Source organism: Alternaria postmessia, assembly GCF_024291825.1.
Source record: "Alternaria postmessia strain BMP 2775 chromosome Unknown scaffold_30, whole genome shotgun sequence".
NCBI classification, from domain to species: Eukaryota; Fungi; Ascomycota; class Dothideomycetes; order Pleosporales; family Pleosporaceae; genus Alternaria; species Alternaria postmessia.
Window position 1 is genome coordinate 55,459 of NW_026260103.1, and position 14,681 is coordinate 70,139.

Genomic DNA, 14,681 nt, shown 5'->3' on the forward strand with positions numbered 1-14,681 from the left:
TGATGCATTCAGAAAGATATCGGCAGGCCTTGCACAACGACGTGTGCTCATACCAACATACCCGGATACACACATCCATCCCATAGCAAAACCGCTATCCAAACACCGCAGCAGATGCACGCTGGAAGAACTCACGATTACAACATGACCAAGCCAATACCACCCATGTGGTCCTTGCTTGACTGGTTGCGGCCATCAATGCCACCCGGTATCGGCGCAGCGCGGTAGTTGTACAGGTAGTAGTGCAGCGAGCCGTCTCCGGCGCCGAAGCGTTGTTCCTCGAGGAAAAGCGGGTTGTCAAGGAGTGTGAGAGCGTTGAAGACGTCAAAGTCGGCCTGGTCACAGCATGTTAGTAGAAGTTTGGGTTGTCGGACAGCAACGAGGTGGAGTGCTTACTTTCTTGGCCAAGATCAACGCGTCCTTCATCAACAGGTTCAGTCGCTGCTTTAGCTTCGTCTTATCCTTGTCCTCTTTTTCAAACGCTACTTCTGTGCCATAGTAGAACAGGTACGCTGCCTTGATGGTGTTGTGCTTCTTGTTACCGATCACCGTACTCTCCAGGTTGTAGAAAGAGAAATAGTCGGTGATCTTATGAGTGTCGGGATCCTCGACAACATAGCTCCATACAACCTGTTCCTTGGGCTTCTCCTTTGGCGCCATCCAGTGCTCGAACTCGGTCTTGTTGAAGACTTGTGCCATATCCATGCGCGCTAGGTATCGCTTAAGAAGATCGACAGCTGCGTCCACATCCTTGGCCTCCATCTCGCGGAGTCCAGGGGTAGCTGTGGTATCTGGGAGCTTGTATCGTACAATTTGACGTGTCTTGGTGCTACCATGGGGGAGAGGGGAGAAGCCGACATCATATAGCTTCTCCCAGTCGATCGCGCGGTGGAAGTAGCGAGCTGTCGATACGGGAGTAGGTAGCAGAGACCCAACGGTATATACCGCTTGGAATGTGCCCTCGACGTAACAGCGGCGGGTGATCTCCTTGATGAGGACGGGTGCTAATCGCTTAGAGCGGAGCTTCTTGTGGACGCAGAGGAAGTTGACTTCGGAGCAGTTGAGAACTTTGTCGCGTACTCGCATCTGTATTGGGATACCGGAGATGAAAGCAACGAGCTTGCCTGAGGCGGTTGCGCGGACACCAACGTGCCATTCCTTCTTCCAGCCTGGTGCTTTCAGGGCCCTGCTTGCGTTAGCGGAAGTCGTCCATGGCAGCACGCGATTGCCTACCAGTTCAGAAATGATGGCGAGTATTTGAATCGGAAGGTCGCGTCCTTGTCTTCAACGTAGTGGTTTGTGAGCAGCTCATAGACCTCCTCGAGCTGCTTTTCGTCCTCCAGGTCCATCGTTACCCACTCAAAACCGGGGTACATGGGACTTGGGTTCTTGTCAACCTCCTCGATCTTGATCTCCTTGATAGGTCCGTCCTTGATCTTTTCCTTGTTGGCCATTTCCTCGAAGCTGGGCACGGGCTGCGTCTTCCAGAAGGCGTGACTGGCCATGTCCTTTTGGCTGCCTTGGGGCGCCAGACCTGTCAGCATCTCGTTGATGTTGAGCTTCTTGATCAATTGCGCCAGCTCCTCCTTGCTGTTTGCCTTGCCCTGCAACTCGTTCGCTAGGCCGGGATTGTTGGCGAGCAACATGTTCAGCGCTTCCTTTGGTAGGACGTTTCCTGCGGGCGCATTCAAGTCTGTGACGTCGCCGGCCTTGCCCTTGCCGCTGATGGCATCCTTCATCTTGCGCTTCCTGCTCTTCTTCTTTTCTGACGCCCCCTCTGCGTCTTCTACTGTCTCGGTCGCGTCATCGCCGCTCTCGTCTGCGGATTCCGCTTCTGGCTGCTTGCTCGATTCGGCGACAACTTCGGCGGCCGCTTGCGACGTCGCGTCCGGGTCTGACACCTTTGAGTTTTCCTGAGGCATAGTGGAAAGGTATAGGTGGTGTCGGCGGTTATATGGGGGAGGTGTGGCTGTTGAGTGTTGACTGCCAGCTCAGGAACAGGTAATTGAGAGCACTGCGAGCTGCTTGAGTGGGGCACATGGAGGGGCTGTCGCGTCGCGCTTGCCCTGCACCCTCATCATCACCACAAATTCATTTGTATTCTGCTGAGAGGCGCAGACAATACTTTACACTTGGAGAAATATGTAGTTCAAAGTTTGATTCTATAGAGAAAAAAGGACAAGTAATTGGGTATCTTTCCAGCCAAACTCCAAAACACCCCTCGAGCATCCAGAACATCTGGAAAGCAACATACGTCAAACTCGTAAAAACTCAAAAGGTATCATACAGAAGAAAATCAGATCAGTAGATCTAGGAAACATCGTGCAGAACAAACCCAAAGATACCATCGCATCCAAAATCCTCAACACCGAATCCACCTCTTCCTCCCCTTACGCGATTCCACTCAAGCACCCCTGCTTGCACCTACCCTCCCAGCCTCCGTCACTTGCTTCTCACTGTCCATCCCACAAAGCACCACGCACCCATTCAATCACCGAACACAGATAAAACATAAACAAGTCTACCCTCAAACCCCTCAATCCTTCAGAACGGGACTTTTCAGTCGCTCAGGCACCGCGGACGGACTATACCTGCTGCATGGGATTGGTGAGAAGCTGTTTGAAAGACATTTGTGTGCACTACAACTACACTGTCTCGGCTTCATAAAGGGTTCAGCTAGGCTTGTCTATGTTCGATCATGGTTCAAGTGGAAGGGGAAGGGGTAGTGGTGAGATGGTCCGCGAGAATCGGTGACGGATGATGGTGACGGTAGGCGTTGTTTGGAGTGTTCGAGTGGCGTTGGCGTGCGGTGAGGATTCCGTCTTGTCGATGCTGTTTCTCTCTTCCCCGTCTGTATCTTTGATCGGAGCGTTCACAGTTCCACCAGTGCCTAGGCAAAGTTCCTCGTGAGCGGGAGGTAGATCGACCGGGGCGCAGGCTCATCAGTCAGGAAAGGATCAGCCGTCCACTCACTCATCCTTGGGAACGAAGCCGTCTTGTGCTGGCGAAGCGGCGAAGCACCAAACTGCATCCCAGCGACGAACTTGACGATCTCGTCGCGTTCGAAAGGAACAAACTTGGCTTCCATAGCCGTGGCGACATCATCAACCTTGGGTCCCCATACATCCAAAGTGCGGACGTTGACCTGGGCGCACTTGGCGAGGATGCTAAGGGAATTACGGTAATCCTTGTAAATAGTCATGTTACCTCGATCGAGGATCTGAAGAAACTCTGGGCTCCGAATGGTTTGGCTGATGGCGCTGTAGAATGCGATGATGTCGTCGGTATGTGAACGCGACGCATCTTTGTCTTCCAACGCTGCTTGATATGCAAGAAACAGCAGAGCGGTCTGGGTCCAGTCGTAGGTCGCTGTTTTGCAATAAGCCTCGTGGACTTTGTTTCCATAGGCCTCAGCCTCGTCTTTCGTCAAATCGTCAGGTAGTGGTGTGTTCAGATAACGGAGGCGAGAACGATTGAGGGCGGCTTTGCCCATTGCGAGCACAACCCAAACCATACCGAGAAATGTCTTGAGAAGCTCCAAGGCCACGGAGCAGATGGTACAAACGCCCTTCAAAAAGGTCACATAGCCTGCTTTCCAGATTTTCCAAGAGACATCCTCATGTTCAAGGCCGAAACAAACTTGCGCCGTGACTCGCAAAGCATCCAGCATGTGTGGTATGATTTGCTTCCAAGATCGGATACGGAGCTTGATCACGACAATGATCAAGTTCCAGAAGAAGAATAGGAGGTCTGTCCTGATGGCCTTGAATATCTGGGACCAGGTCACCGGGTTTGGGTAAGTGTCGTAAAGGCCCGGGGAAAGACATTCTCCGATGGTGATTACGGATATATGTCGTTCAAATATCTTGTCGATGCGACGCTTGCTTGTTCGGCCTTCGTACCAGTCGTGTGCTTGTCTAGTGAACCACTGTCCTACACCATTCACGACCGTCTTGACAAACCTCCAACAAAGGGGAGGAATACACTTAACGGGTGGCAGTTGCGTGTGAACGATGAGAATAAGTGGGTACGACAGGAAGGTACTGAAGATCCTTGGCCATACGATGTATCCTTCTGACCATCCGAACCAGTAGTCGGTGAGCAAACAAAACCAACCCAGGAGCAAACCTGCATATCCAATGCGGCATCCAGTGTGCTGGAAGGAAGCATTGATAACTGGGAGGACCTGGCCGAGGCTCCGCATGGCGCGGCCTTTGCCCATGGCGAAGACAGTGGCCCACCAAGCCATGATGATGACGGCAAAGATGGTGGCGAGGAATACAACCAAGTCAAGCTTGGAGTACTGGGGTACCACCATCGCGTGCGCAGTGGACACGCGATTCTGGGCCCTGTAGCGGGACTCACTGTGGTCAGGCGAGGAGTACTTGTAGGGGTTGGGCCTAGGACGACTAGACTGAGGAGTGGGAGTGGAGGAGATAGTGGGGATGGCGTGAGTGATGGCAGTGGCAGGGATACCGACTGTCTCGGTGACAGTGACGGTTGGCAAGATGACAGGCGCTTCGAGCATTAGATGAGTGACGACGACGGCCTCGATGTGGGAGGTAGGAACCGTGGATTTGAACCACGGAACCACACCGAACAAGGCGGGCAAGACCTTGAACGCCCACATAGTGTTGACGGTTGTCGCGATGCACTATCAGAGCGAATGGAATGGCGAGAGCCGAATTGGCGAAGTGGATGGACTTGTCGCAGTTGCGAAGTAAAGAAGTGTAAGATAGACAGACCCAGCGGCGATTGATTGAGTGTGATGTTTTGTCAATGTGTGTGGTTCTGTCAGTCGCTGTGCGTGGAAGAAGGATCGCAGAGTTGGAGGGGCGTGGATTTAATGTGTAGATGCGACAGTCTAGCGCGATTAGGTCGGCGGCGTGACCAGTTTTTGGACCGTTTTTGGATCTTGAAGGTGGGAGGTGGGGGACCTTAAGCGGGGAGTGCAAGGTTCTGATGGGTAGAGCGGTGGTAGGCTTCATGTTGGGGAGGTTTGGGTTGAGGTGAAAGGGGAAAGTTGTGGAAGGCCGACTTAGAGATATCAGGGGAACACGAGAACACCTAGTAGCGACCACAGTACAGCGGAGAGAGCATCTGTACACTAACCGCGATTTGGCTGTACATTAGCGATGGATATCGGAGCCTGATACGTTGTTGGTATATTACATAAGTCCGCGGTCGTTACCTGTATTCATCAGTCACCCAGCATCTTCACTGTTCACATGTATCAAGACGCCTGGAGGCTTCGACTAGCTTTGTAGTTTTGTCACATCAATCTAATTGCTATGGTATTTGTGCTATGCTACTCACTATCCTTTTCGCTAATAGATCAAGACTGCCGTTTATATCGAACTCCACCATCGGGTATTTCCCACCAACCATAACAAAACAAACATTAGATCCAGTCCATCGGTCATGACAATGCGTCCACGGGACGGGTATAAGAGGAAAACATGGTGTTAAGGATAGTGAACGAAAGGAAAAAGAGACACGCCAGCGCTGTGCTGATCCACGGGCACACACCAGCCCTTTGATATCGTACAAAGATATTGAACAAGATCTGAATGTAATGAAAATGGAGATGCTATCTGGTTTGATGAAAAATGTAAGAAGGGTATCGCTATGCTGGGAAAGGCAAAATCTCAAATCTAACTGATGTCGCGAAACGATGGATGATGCTTAAGAAGAGGATGAAGGCGGCGCACGTATCGTGGTGCCGTTCTGAAACTTGATCGTGAAGTTGACAAGGTCCAAATCGAAAGGACCAACATCAACACTACCACCGTCCGCATTCCCGTTGCGATCGTTTGTAAGCAGTGTTTGAATTGACTCCTGTGCGCTCGCGGCAACGTCCAGGTCCTTGCTTTCCTGGAGCGCAAGGAGTACAGCTACACGAGCAAAGTCGAGAGCACTGATGTTGCTTGAGATAGGTTGTGTTATGATGGTTTCAGCTTTAGATGTGCTCTCGTCACTCGAAGCCTCAGCTTGGCCAACCTGGCCCACGGTCTGGCGCTTGGCTTGTTGACCAGGAGCTTGCGCAGGATGGGGATGGTGAAGTACTGGTAATGTACGTGACGGGTGAAGCGTAGACTTCAGATCCATAGAGTGGAGACGATGCGGAACAGAACGAGAGGCAAGCCCATTGAACGTGATGAGGGCATTTTCGGCAGCGCAACTCAGAGACAACTGAGAGAACAGCGCCAGCACGCGTGTGCCGTCCAAAGGGATATTGAACTTGGGAGCGGTGGTCTCAAGAAGGCGAGGAATGCCGGAGCCCATGGTTGCGTTGTTAGCAGTGCCGGCAAGGTTAGTTGTGGTGCACCCGGTGGCATCATCGTTCGTGCATGTACTTCCCGTGAAGCCATTGATGCATACGCAATTGCATGATCGGTCAGAATTCAGGATCGCGATACCGCCATTTTGGCAGGTGATGAGACCGTTGCATTGCTCGTTGCCTTGACCCGGACCAGACGTGGGAAGTGGTTGAGCAGGAGCGTTGGTGTTGCTCATGTTGTTGTTGCCTCCGGTGTTGGGGCCTTGGGTTTCTTGAGCTGCAGGAGTGTTGTTGACTCCTTTGTTCATGTTTGGTATGACGACTAGGACTACTGGGATGACGACTGCAGCAGCGATGATAACCAGTAAGACTATCAGGAGCGTAATGAATGTCCATAACGGCATACCACAGCATCGTCGGCGCGGCTTTTGTTTTTCGTTACTCAATCCAGAGTCTGTGACACCATTGCGCGAATAGCCACCTGATGGCCATTTGGATAGACTGCCGTTCCCAAAGTTTGGAGTACCACGGCCCGAACGGTTGGGTGTTTCTTGGCCAGGCGGCGGAAATGCAGCAAGCATCTCAGACAATCCGGATTGTCGGACTTGGTTCCTATCGGGAGCGCCGGTTTCCCAGAAGTCTAGACCAAGTCGACTCGCTGTGCGTCCACGATCGAGATTTGCTGCTAGTCGTGTGGCTCTTCGGATGAGATCTGGCAAGCTTGTCAAGCTACCGCGCGCCTCGGCGTCTCGGACCGCATCCATATCGAGCCTTGCAGGCCTTCGCATACCAGCACGCTCGGCTAGTCCAGTCGGACGTAATTCCTGTTGGAGTGGTGACGCTGTTCCTGTGTAGTTTTTGCCTTTGAACATCTCCATAGTGTCTACAGAGTCTGCAGAGACGCCTCTGCTGAGAGGTGACCTCGGCATGCCTGACGGGCTACCGTCCCTTGCGAGAGCTGCAGCCCCTAGCCCCATGGCCCCTAAACCGATACCAACGCCATCTTTCTTTGCATCCGCTCCGTTCTTCTTGTTTCCAAAGCTGTCAATTGACTTGATGGTCATCAGCGATGGCTTAGTCCGCCTGCCTAAGCTCGCTTGCCTTACGAGTGCCGGTGATTGCTGAACGAGGCCGCTTCGGTCGTCGTGATCGGTCGGAGTCGGTGAGATGGTGCCGCGATCGCTGGTAATAGTCTCACCATCGTCCGAGTATAGGTCGTCATCAGGGTAAAAGGCCTTGTCGTCTGTGGGAAACACATTGCTAGAGGCAAAGGATCCACGTTGTGATTGTATTCTTGAAGAGTTGTTCTCCGACTCCTCAACGATGGGTGATACATACGACATCTGTGTATAGTACGACGACGGACCTCTTCGGGAGGAAGGCGGCGGGCCTAGACTCGGAAATCGTCGAGCTTGTTGTATGCTTGGCATAGGTGGTTGGGGCACAGGAAAGTCGGGTATGGATCCTATCGAAGAGTCCGAGGCTATAGATGAGGTAGTTATTGGGCGCGAGGAACGGAAAGAGCCAGGAGAGAAGGTATCGCCATTGGGATGTAGATATCCCGGGGAGGCTGGTGAAGGGAGTTCAGGGGACAGCTGTTGGATGGGAAACTCGTCGGACACAGGTCGTGCAAACTGTGGCGGTGGTTGTAGTCTTTTTGGAGAGCGCGGTGGGATATCAGGACTGGAGTCTACCAATTCCCTGGTGATGTTCGGCAGTGGCCATTGTGGTGACGGCGAGTCTGCTTCAATATCATCTCTGCTTCCCGAGGGCGCAAGTCTTTGTGGTTTCTCGACCTGCTCTTGAGACCGCTGCGAAACAAGTTGGTTCGGTCGTCGAGGAAGACCTATTATCTTCGATGTGTCTGGGAGCTGGGTCTTCTTCTGTGCAGCCTGCATTCTCTCACGAGCCGCCCGTACTGAGCCCTTCTTCGCGTCTCCATCGTTGCTCGCATCTGTTGCACCGTATACTCCGGCGCCCAGTCTCTGGTCGTAACTCATGAATTAGATTTCGGAATGTTGACGGTAGATGTGCCACTTGACACAGGTTTGATGATGGAAGGGTATCGTGCGACGTAAGGTTCACGCCCTCGATGCGCGAAGCTGTTGATGTTGACGAGTATGCTCCAGGCAGCCTGCGGAGTGTGAGAGCGTTGACTGTGAGTCCGACTGTGCAACTACTGACGCATATGCACTTGTTGCAACACAGCTGATGGCCAATGCGAACATGTATGAAAGGCAGGCCTTGAAGTGCTCAAATCCCGGAAAGCTGGTCCAGGTACCTGAAGCAGATTGCAGGCAGAGAAGTGAGTGGAGGATAGACGCCAGGAACAGGACAGAATGATTTGGTACGCGTCGGTAGACAGCGGAAAGCAGCGATTCCTTGCGTGAGAGAAGCCCAGTTGCCTCAGGTTTCAGGGAGTCAGGAACCAGGAGGTGAGTGATACGGCGTATCAGATGATGAGTGACCTACAATCTCACAGATCAGAATGAGTGCCTCGCATGATCGGTGGTGCTCAAGTGGGACAACAAGGGCTCTCCCAACGAAGAGTTCATAGTAATGCAGAGTAGAACCGGACTGCTATAGTCCAAGAGCCTATGCAGCCCAGCAACAACAAGCCAAATACGACAAGAGCAGACGCAGAAGGGAGGCAGAGGGGAAGGTGTGACGTTGCCTGTTGCAGCACCGTGACGGTGATCCCAATGGGGTTTCAAAGGAAATCCATGTACGTACAGTAAGAGGTTCTGGGCCAAGTCAGACGAGGGTTGTCGGAAAGACGGGTTATCGATAGGAAGCGATGCTGGATGAATGGAGGCGGTTGAATTGATTGACAGCCGTTGGCCAAGTATATGGAATATTTACAGCGAGTAAATGCGGGGACTAAGCTACGCGGAGGTATCGAAAGTAGTAAAAAGAAAGTATGATAGTTAGAATGCGGCAAATCGATGTCGCTGGAGGAGCTTCGAGCTCGCGATATGGACTCAGGCCAGGATGGAATGGGAACAGTGAGGATGAGCAGAAGGCAGTCGAGGCAGCGACCGCATGTCTCGCAAATACAGAGACTTTGGAGTGGCAGGCAGGGCAGATTGTGGAACACGCAAGGTTGGCATGGTTCAGAGTTTAGAAGCACAGACTAGAAGGTGTAGTGCAGGAAGCGAAGACGCCACGACATGCGCGGTCGACTCAGGGGCCTCGTACTGGTCACTTTTTAGTGAAAGCAGCATGGTGCGACAGTCGCGGGCAGCGCACACACTCCCGCCCCAGCACGAGGTGAGGAGAAGGTCCCGAGGATGCGCCCAACGTGCGACGGTGCGAGAGCGTGCGCCTTTTCGAAAACGTCCGCTGCAATGGTGATGATGACTGCAATTATGTTATCAAGGTCGCGCCCGGCGCAGGTGAGCTATTCGTGGCTGTCAGCAATCTGCGATGGTCCGGCAACATTGAAGGATGCTTCAGATGCATGCGGCCCTGGTGTGTTTTACATAGCATCACCTTGCGTAGACGAGGCGGGCCCACGAGTCGGTCTCGAGTGTCGTCCCGGCCAAGACAGCCCATTTTAGAATTCGCGTCCTGTTCCTGCATGCATAACGCCTCATTGGGTCCAGACAATACTTCCATAGCGACTCCTACATAGGGTAGGTGCAGGAGCGCGAACCGTCGTACCTGGAGAGGTTTTTTTCAGCAGCGCGCACACACTGTCCAGACAATGTCGTCACAACCCATGTGATCGGAGAAAGGGCCGAGCCTGTAGATTGGATCAAGGGCCAAGATCGATGTCTCTTTTTGCGAGGCTCAGCGAATGAACGCAGGATGGAGATTAAATGACATACAGAACCGCAGTGTCCGTGAGGGCGGGATCAGAGTGGACAGAGCGGTGCCCGCTGGCTTGCAATCAACGTGAGGCGCCCCTAGATAGCGATCGACAAGCGAGATCCAGCGGCCTTGTGGTGCCGATTACGCCGTCCCGCGTATCGTGGTACTGAACCTGAACCTTGAAGAGATTCGTGGAGTATCGTAAGGCTGACTTTATCCAGCAATTACCGTTAAAGTTCTTACAAAGTTTGGTACTTGGCCGTTGGGCAGGCACGCGGCTCGTCTCAACACGTGAGGCCAGCCTGCCGGAGATGATGAGCAAAAAAAGAAACATCCCGCGAACGCCTCTTATCGACTTGATTCGAGCGAGGTGCTCTGTGCATACGGAATCGCGGTCATCGCTACCAGATACTGCGAAGACCCTCTGTTGCCTCCACCTGTACCTGCGTCCTCCCGAGGTGCCTGTTCTGCATGCGTCATCCTCTCGCGACTCGAGACTCCACTAGCAGTCAATGTGTTCTGACTATTGAATCCTCCGGAAAAATGGTCACACCCCACACATGTGCGATTCATTGTTGTCGTGGTTGTCTCTGCAATCTTGCTATGCGCTTGTGCTACAACAACATGATGGGGAAGCAACTACTAGTGCACAGTTGACAGGCATGACGGGTGACTGCAGCATGTGGGAGCGTTGGTGTAGCTCCTGCACGTCTCCCATAAAAACGCCAGCCACAAGGTCATGTACTACTGCTGAAGCCATCCTCGAGTCATCTTTGTGCAACCTCTCGGACCCACGCGGAATCTGGACTCAAGCATGCCGAGACGTCTCGGATAGCCATGAGAGACAATAGGGAAACCGCGCAGCCGATCAATATGGCCTCTCCTCAGCAAGTTCGTGGAGGGTTGATGAGTCGGACATCGTTTACGTGTTACTTAACTATATTGTAGGGGATTGTCAAAGGACGCAGTTCCACAACCCGCGATCCTGTCACACCCAGTCCGGGCTCCATACGTCTGCTCCTGCATGTCGACAGCGTGAAAGGCTCTCCGGATGGTGGCATAGCTCTTGAACCGTCAGATGGCGCACACACCAGTTTGACTACAAACGACATCTTCACCGACCATGGTTTGGCACAGCCAATACGGGTTGCTTCAAAGTTACCAGGACCAGATGACTTCCTGAGTTCGCCTTCCAAACAGGCAAACATTCGGGTTCGGCGAGCGAACAATGGTTCAGCACTACTGCAATCCCCAGCTCGTGCGGGACATGCTGCACGGATGAGACAGATCTTCGAGGACGCCAGTCGTGACCACATATCGCCTCAAAGTGGGCAGAGCGTATTATACCCCCAATTGCCAAATATCTCGAGGAAAGCGTCACCAACAAAGGAGTACGACGGAGATGAACGACATTGTACTCTCACACCATCTCCGACACGTCCTTCAGAGTCTTTGTGCTTATCGACAAGCTCATCTCGGATAGTACAACATAAGCTACAGCTAAAGAGCCCTCACATATCCGAGCAGAGTTCAGAGTCGTGGTCCGATGATTCGGGTTACTTCATTGCGGGCTCTCGAAGCCGCACTTACAGTCTCACTGGCCCGCCTAGGGACCGAATTAACGACTGGCTAACAAACGTAGCTGAAAGCGAACGGAATACACCTACTGTGAAAGATGAGATGGAAAGCCAGTCCAGCAGTTTCTCATCACTATTACCACCGCCCCATAAACTCACTGACATTGATCTCCTCCACAAGAGTTCCGAACAGTCGCCCACTCCCACCTGCGATGCCACTATTCAGGACCCGTTCCTTGATTTCGACACTAACCCACGTACCCCCTCACTATTCAAGTCTCTTCCCGCACGGCGATTTCCTAACATATCTTCGTCCAAACCTCTCACAACTCAAACTCAAGCTCAGTCTACAGAAACCGTCACTGTCCGCTCTCGCAACTCCCCAGCAAGACAGTCAATCTTCGAAGACGGCGGCGTCCAACTCAGCCCTCTTAGTCCCAACGTGTGCATCGAACGCGGCCCCACGCGCTATCACTCTGCACGTACATCACCAATAAAGGAACGGCGAGCCATGCGGTACAACGAGAATAGGGATGAGGATGGCGGTATCGGGCTGGCACAGACAGAAGCAGGAGTACAGGACAGTCCGCTTGCGCCATGCAAGATCGGTGCCGGGACTAGGTTCCAACATCCTAGACATGGTGTACGGGGTTTTGGGAGGTTTGGTCGACATCTGGAACAGTAAGGAGTTCCAGACGGCGATTTTCTCAGGAAGTTCTGAATAATGGTAGAAGGGCGTTGGGGGTTGTGAGGAATTAATACTGGTGCAGGCATTGCTTTTACGTTTCGCCAAAGAACATCATCAACGCTGCAGGAGAGTTGGATAACATAATAGAATAGAGTGGAGCATATGACATAGCATTCGTCCTTTTGTTCCACCAGCAGTGGATCCTCCTCCAACTTCTCATGATTCTTGTTGCTCCGTCTCCTCTGCCTTCTTCTCAAGCTTATCATCCCTAACTACTCTACAGATCTGAATCTTCGTCTTTCCGGATCTCAAGACTAGTGCCTCCCAGTCCACAAGATAGTGGTTGGGATCTACATCTTTCTCCGGCTTGATTCTTGACCACTTCAGCGCAGTGGGATTCTCAGACGGACCAGAGTTCGGTACTACAACGTAGGCACCGTTGTTTGCAATCATGCGGTTGGCTTCAGATTTGGAGCTCGCAAGACCGGCGGCGTGGAGAATTTGTGGGAAGGAACCCGGTTGAAGCATCGAAAGAGGCAGCGTGACGATGTTCTCATTGACGTTTTTTTGTTGTTCTGATGTAGTGTCGGATACCGATTGCGTAGTTGAAGAGGCAGCATAGGCCTTCTTGTACTCGAACAACTCTTTATCCATCTTCCCCATACCTTCCTTTGCTGCAACAACCGTACCTTTGTGCTCGGCAATCGAGTTTCTCAGCGAGAGTAACGAAAAGGTGTGGGCGCCCTGACCGAAGGCGTCCTTGTGTGCGGTAATGGCCTGCTGTGCTGCCGCGGCTCCGTGTGCCAACTCGACGATCTCGCGGGCGAGAATGTGTTGGGCGAGGCGTTTTGAGGGATCTTGGGCTTGCCGCGCCATTAGGAGGGCGATGGAGTCAAGAGGGAGGAAGGTGAAGAGTTTGAGGTAGCGTTCTACGTCTGCATCGGCGGTGCGGAGGAAGTACTGTACCAATCTGTCAGTAGTAGATCTCTAGTAAAGTGCGAAAAGCATACTTGGTATAAGTCGAACGAGTTCAGCATTTGACCATCAAGCCAGACTGCGTTGCCCGCGCTCTTGCCAAACTTCTCGCCCGACGCTGTTGTAAGCAGTGGTGTAGTGAGACCATAGGTTGCAACCCGTGGGTCTTCTTCACCTTCTGCACCGTCTTCCATGGGATATATCTTCCGCATATGGCTGACGGCGCCCATACCCGCAATGATGTTTCCGTACTGGTCAGATCCGCCGATTTGGAGTTGAACGCCCTGGTTTCGGTACATGCTCCACCAGTCGTAGGCTTGGAAGAGAGGGTAGCTGAATTCAGATATGGCCATGCCTTCGCCGCTCTCCATCCGTAGCTTGACTCTGCAAGTGTGTGAGAAGAGGAGGCCTATGAAAGGCTTGGAGGACTTACGAATCGCGACCAAGCATGGCACCCAGGCGCATGCCAGACCCAAGATCCCTCATCAATTCTATCGCACTCAGGTTCTGCAACCATTTCTTGTTGTTGAGGATGTCCCGTTTTCGACTGACGAACTGCGGGTACTGGTGCTTGATCCCCAAGCATTTCACGTTGGTCCACAGCTTCTCCAGCTGGTGTTGTATGCTCTTCACGTTCATAGACTGCACGTCTTCGCCCTGCCGCGAACGAGCTGTCGTCCTGCCAGATGGGTCGCCAATTTGCACTGTGCCTCCACCTAACTATCCATGATTAATTCCCGCTTTGTGTATATCGAATCGTGGGCGGCTCACCAAGCTGACGGTGTAGTAGCCATGAAGGTACATCCAGTAAAGCGCCATGAGGGGAAGAAGGTGTCCGACGTGTAACGAGGGGGCTGTTGGGTCTACGCCAACATACACGCCTATGCGCTTCTCGGTGAGCAGCCAGTCAAGCGTTTGGCGTCCACTGCCAATGTTCAGTATGATTGAGATTGATGCCTATTATCGTGCTCACCCAGCGACATCCTTTACGAATCCTCGCTCTTCAAGTAGACTGAGCATACTCTGCTGCATGCCTGATCGCACCTTCCCCGCCTGGTCTTCCCATTGCGCCTGTCTCGCTGCCGCATCTGGTTCTTCGGCAGCCCATCTCTTGTCCGGCCGCTCACCGCGCGCGAGGCTGTGTTGCTGTCGTGTACATTGCCGACAAACAAATTGCCGGGGCCTTGACAGGTGTCTCAAGGCTGACATGGCTGCCAATTGAGCGGCATGGAAACTTTGGCCCGTGTCAAAATGTCCCAGATGCCAAGATGGGACCCCGATGACGCCGATTGGCTGGTTTTGAGCTCACCTCGCAGCTACCCCGACCTCCGTGTCGCTTCCGCACACG

The 14,681-nt window shown here is 52.8% G+C and overlaps 4 protein-coding genes across 4 annotated transcripts; 1 reads left to right on the forward strand and 3 right to left on the reverse strand.

Moving 5' to 3' along the window:
- Positions 1-137: 137 nt before the first annotated feature.
- J4E82_005573 (uncharacterized protein) lies at positions 138-1,922 on the reverse strand (the record flags this gene model as incomplete). Its single annotated transcript, XM_051731835.1, has 3 exons — positions 138-335; positions 397-1,186; positions 1,234-1,922. The coding sequence occupies 3 exons, from the start codon at positions 1,920-1,922 to the stop codon at positions 138-140; spliced, it is 1,677 nt and encodes a 558-aa protein (XP_051588325.1).
- Positions 1,923-2,890: 968 nt separating this feature from the next.
- J4E82_005574 (uncharacterized protein) lies at positions 2,891-4,630 on the reverse strand (the record flags this gene model as incomplete). Its single annotated transcript, XM_051731836.1, has 1 exon — positions 2,891-4,630. One exon carries the CDS (start codon positions 4,628-4,630, stop codon positions 2,891-2,893), a length of 1,740 nt encoding a protein of 579 aa, XP_051588326.1.
- Positions 4,631-5,685: 1,055 nt separating this feature from the next.
- On the reverse strand, positions 5,686-8,280 carry J4E82_005575 (uncharacterized protein; the record flags this gene model as incomplete). Its single annotated transcript, XM_051731837.1, has 1 exon — positions 5,686-8,280. One exon carries the CDS (start codon positions 8,278-8,280, stop codon positions 5,686-5,688), a length of 2,595 nt encoding a protein of 864 aa, XP_051588327.1.
- A 2,686-nt stretch (positions 8,281-10,966) lies between these two features.
- Positions 10,967-12,355, forward strand: J4E82_005576 (uncharacterized protein; the record flags this gene model as incomplete). The annotated part of the gene is made up of 2 exons (XM_051731838.1): positions 10,967-10,984; positions 11,042-12,355. 2 exons carry the CDS (start codon positions 10,967-10,969, stop codon positions 12,353-12,355), a joined length of 1,332 nt encoding a protein of 443 aa, XP_051588328.1.
- Positions 12,356-14,681: the final 2,326 nt, after the last annotated feature.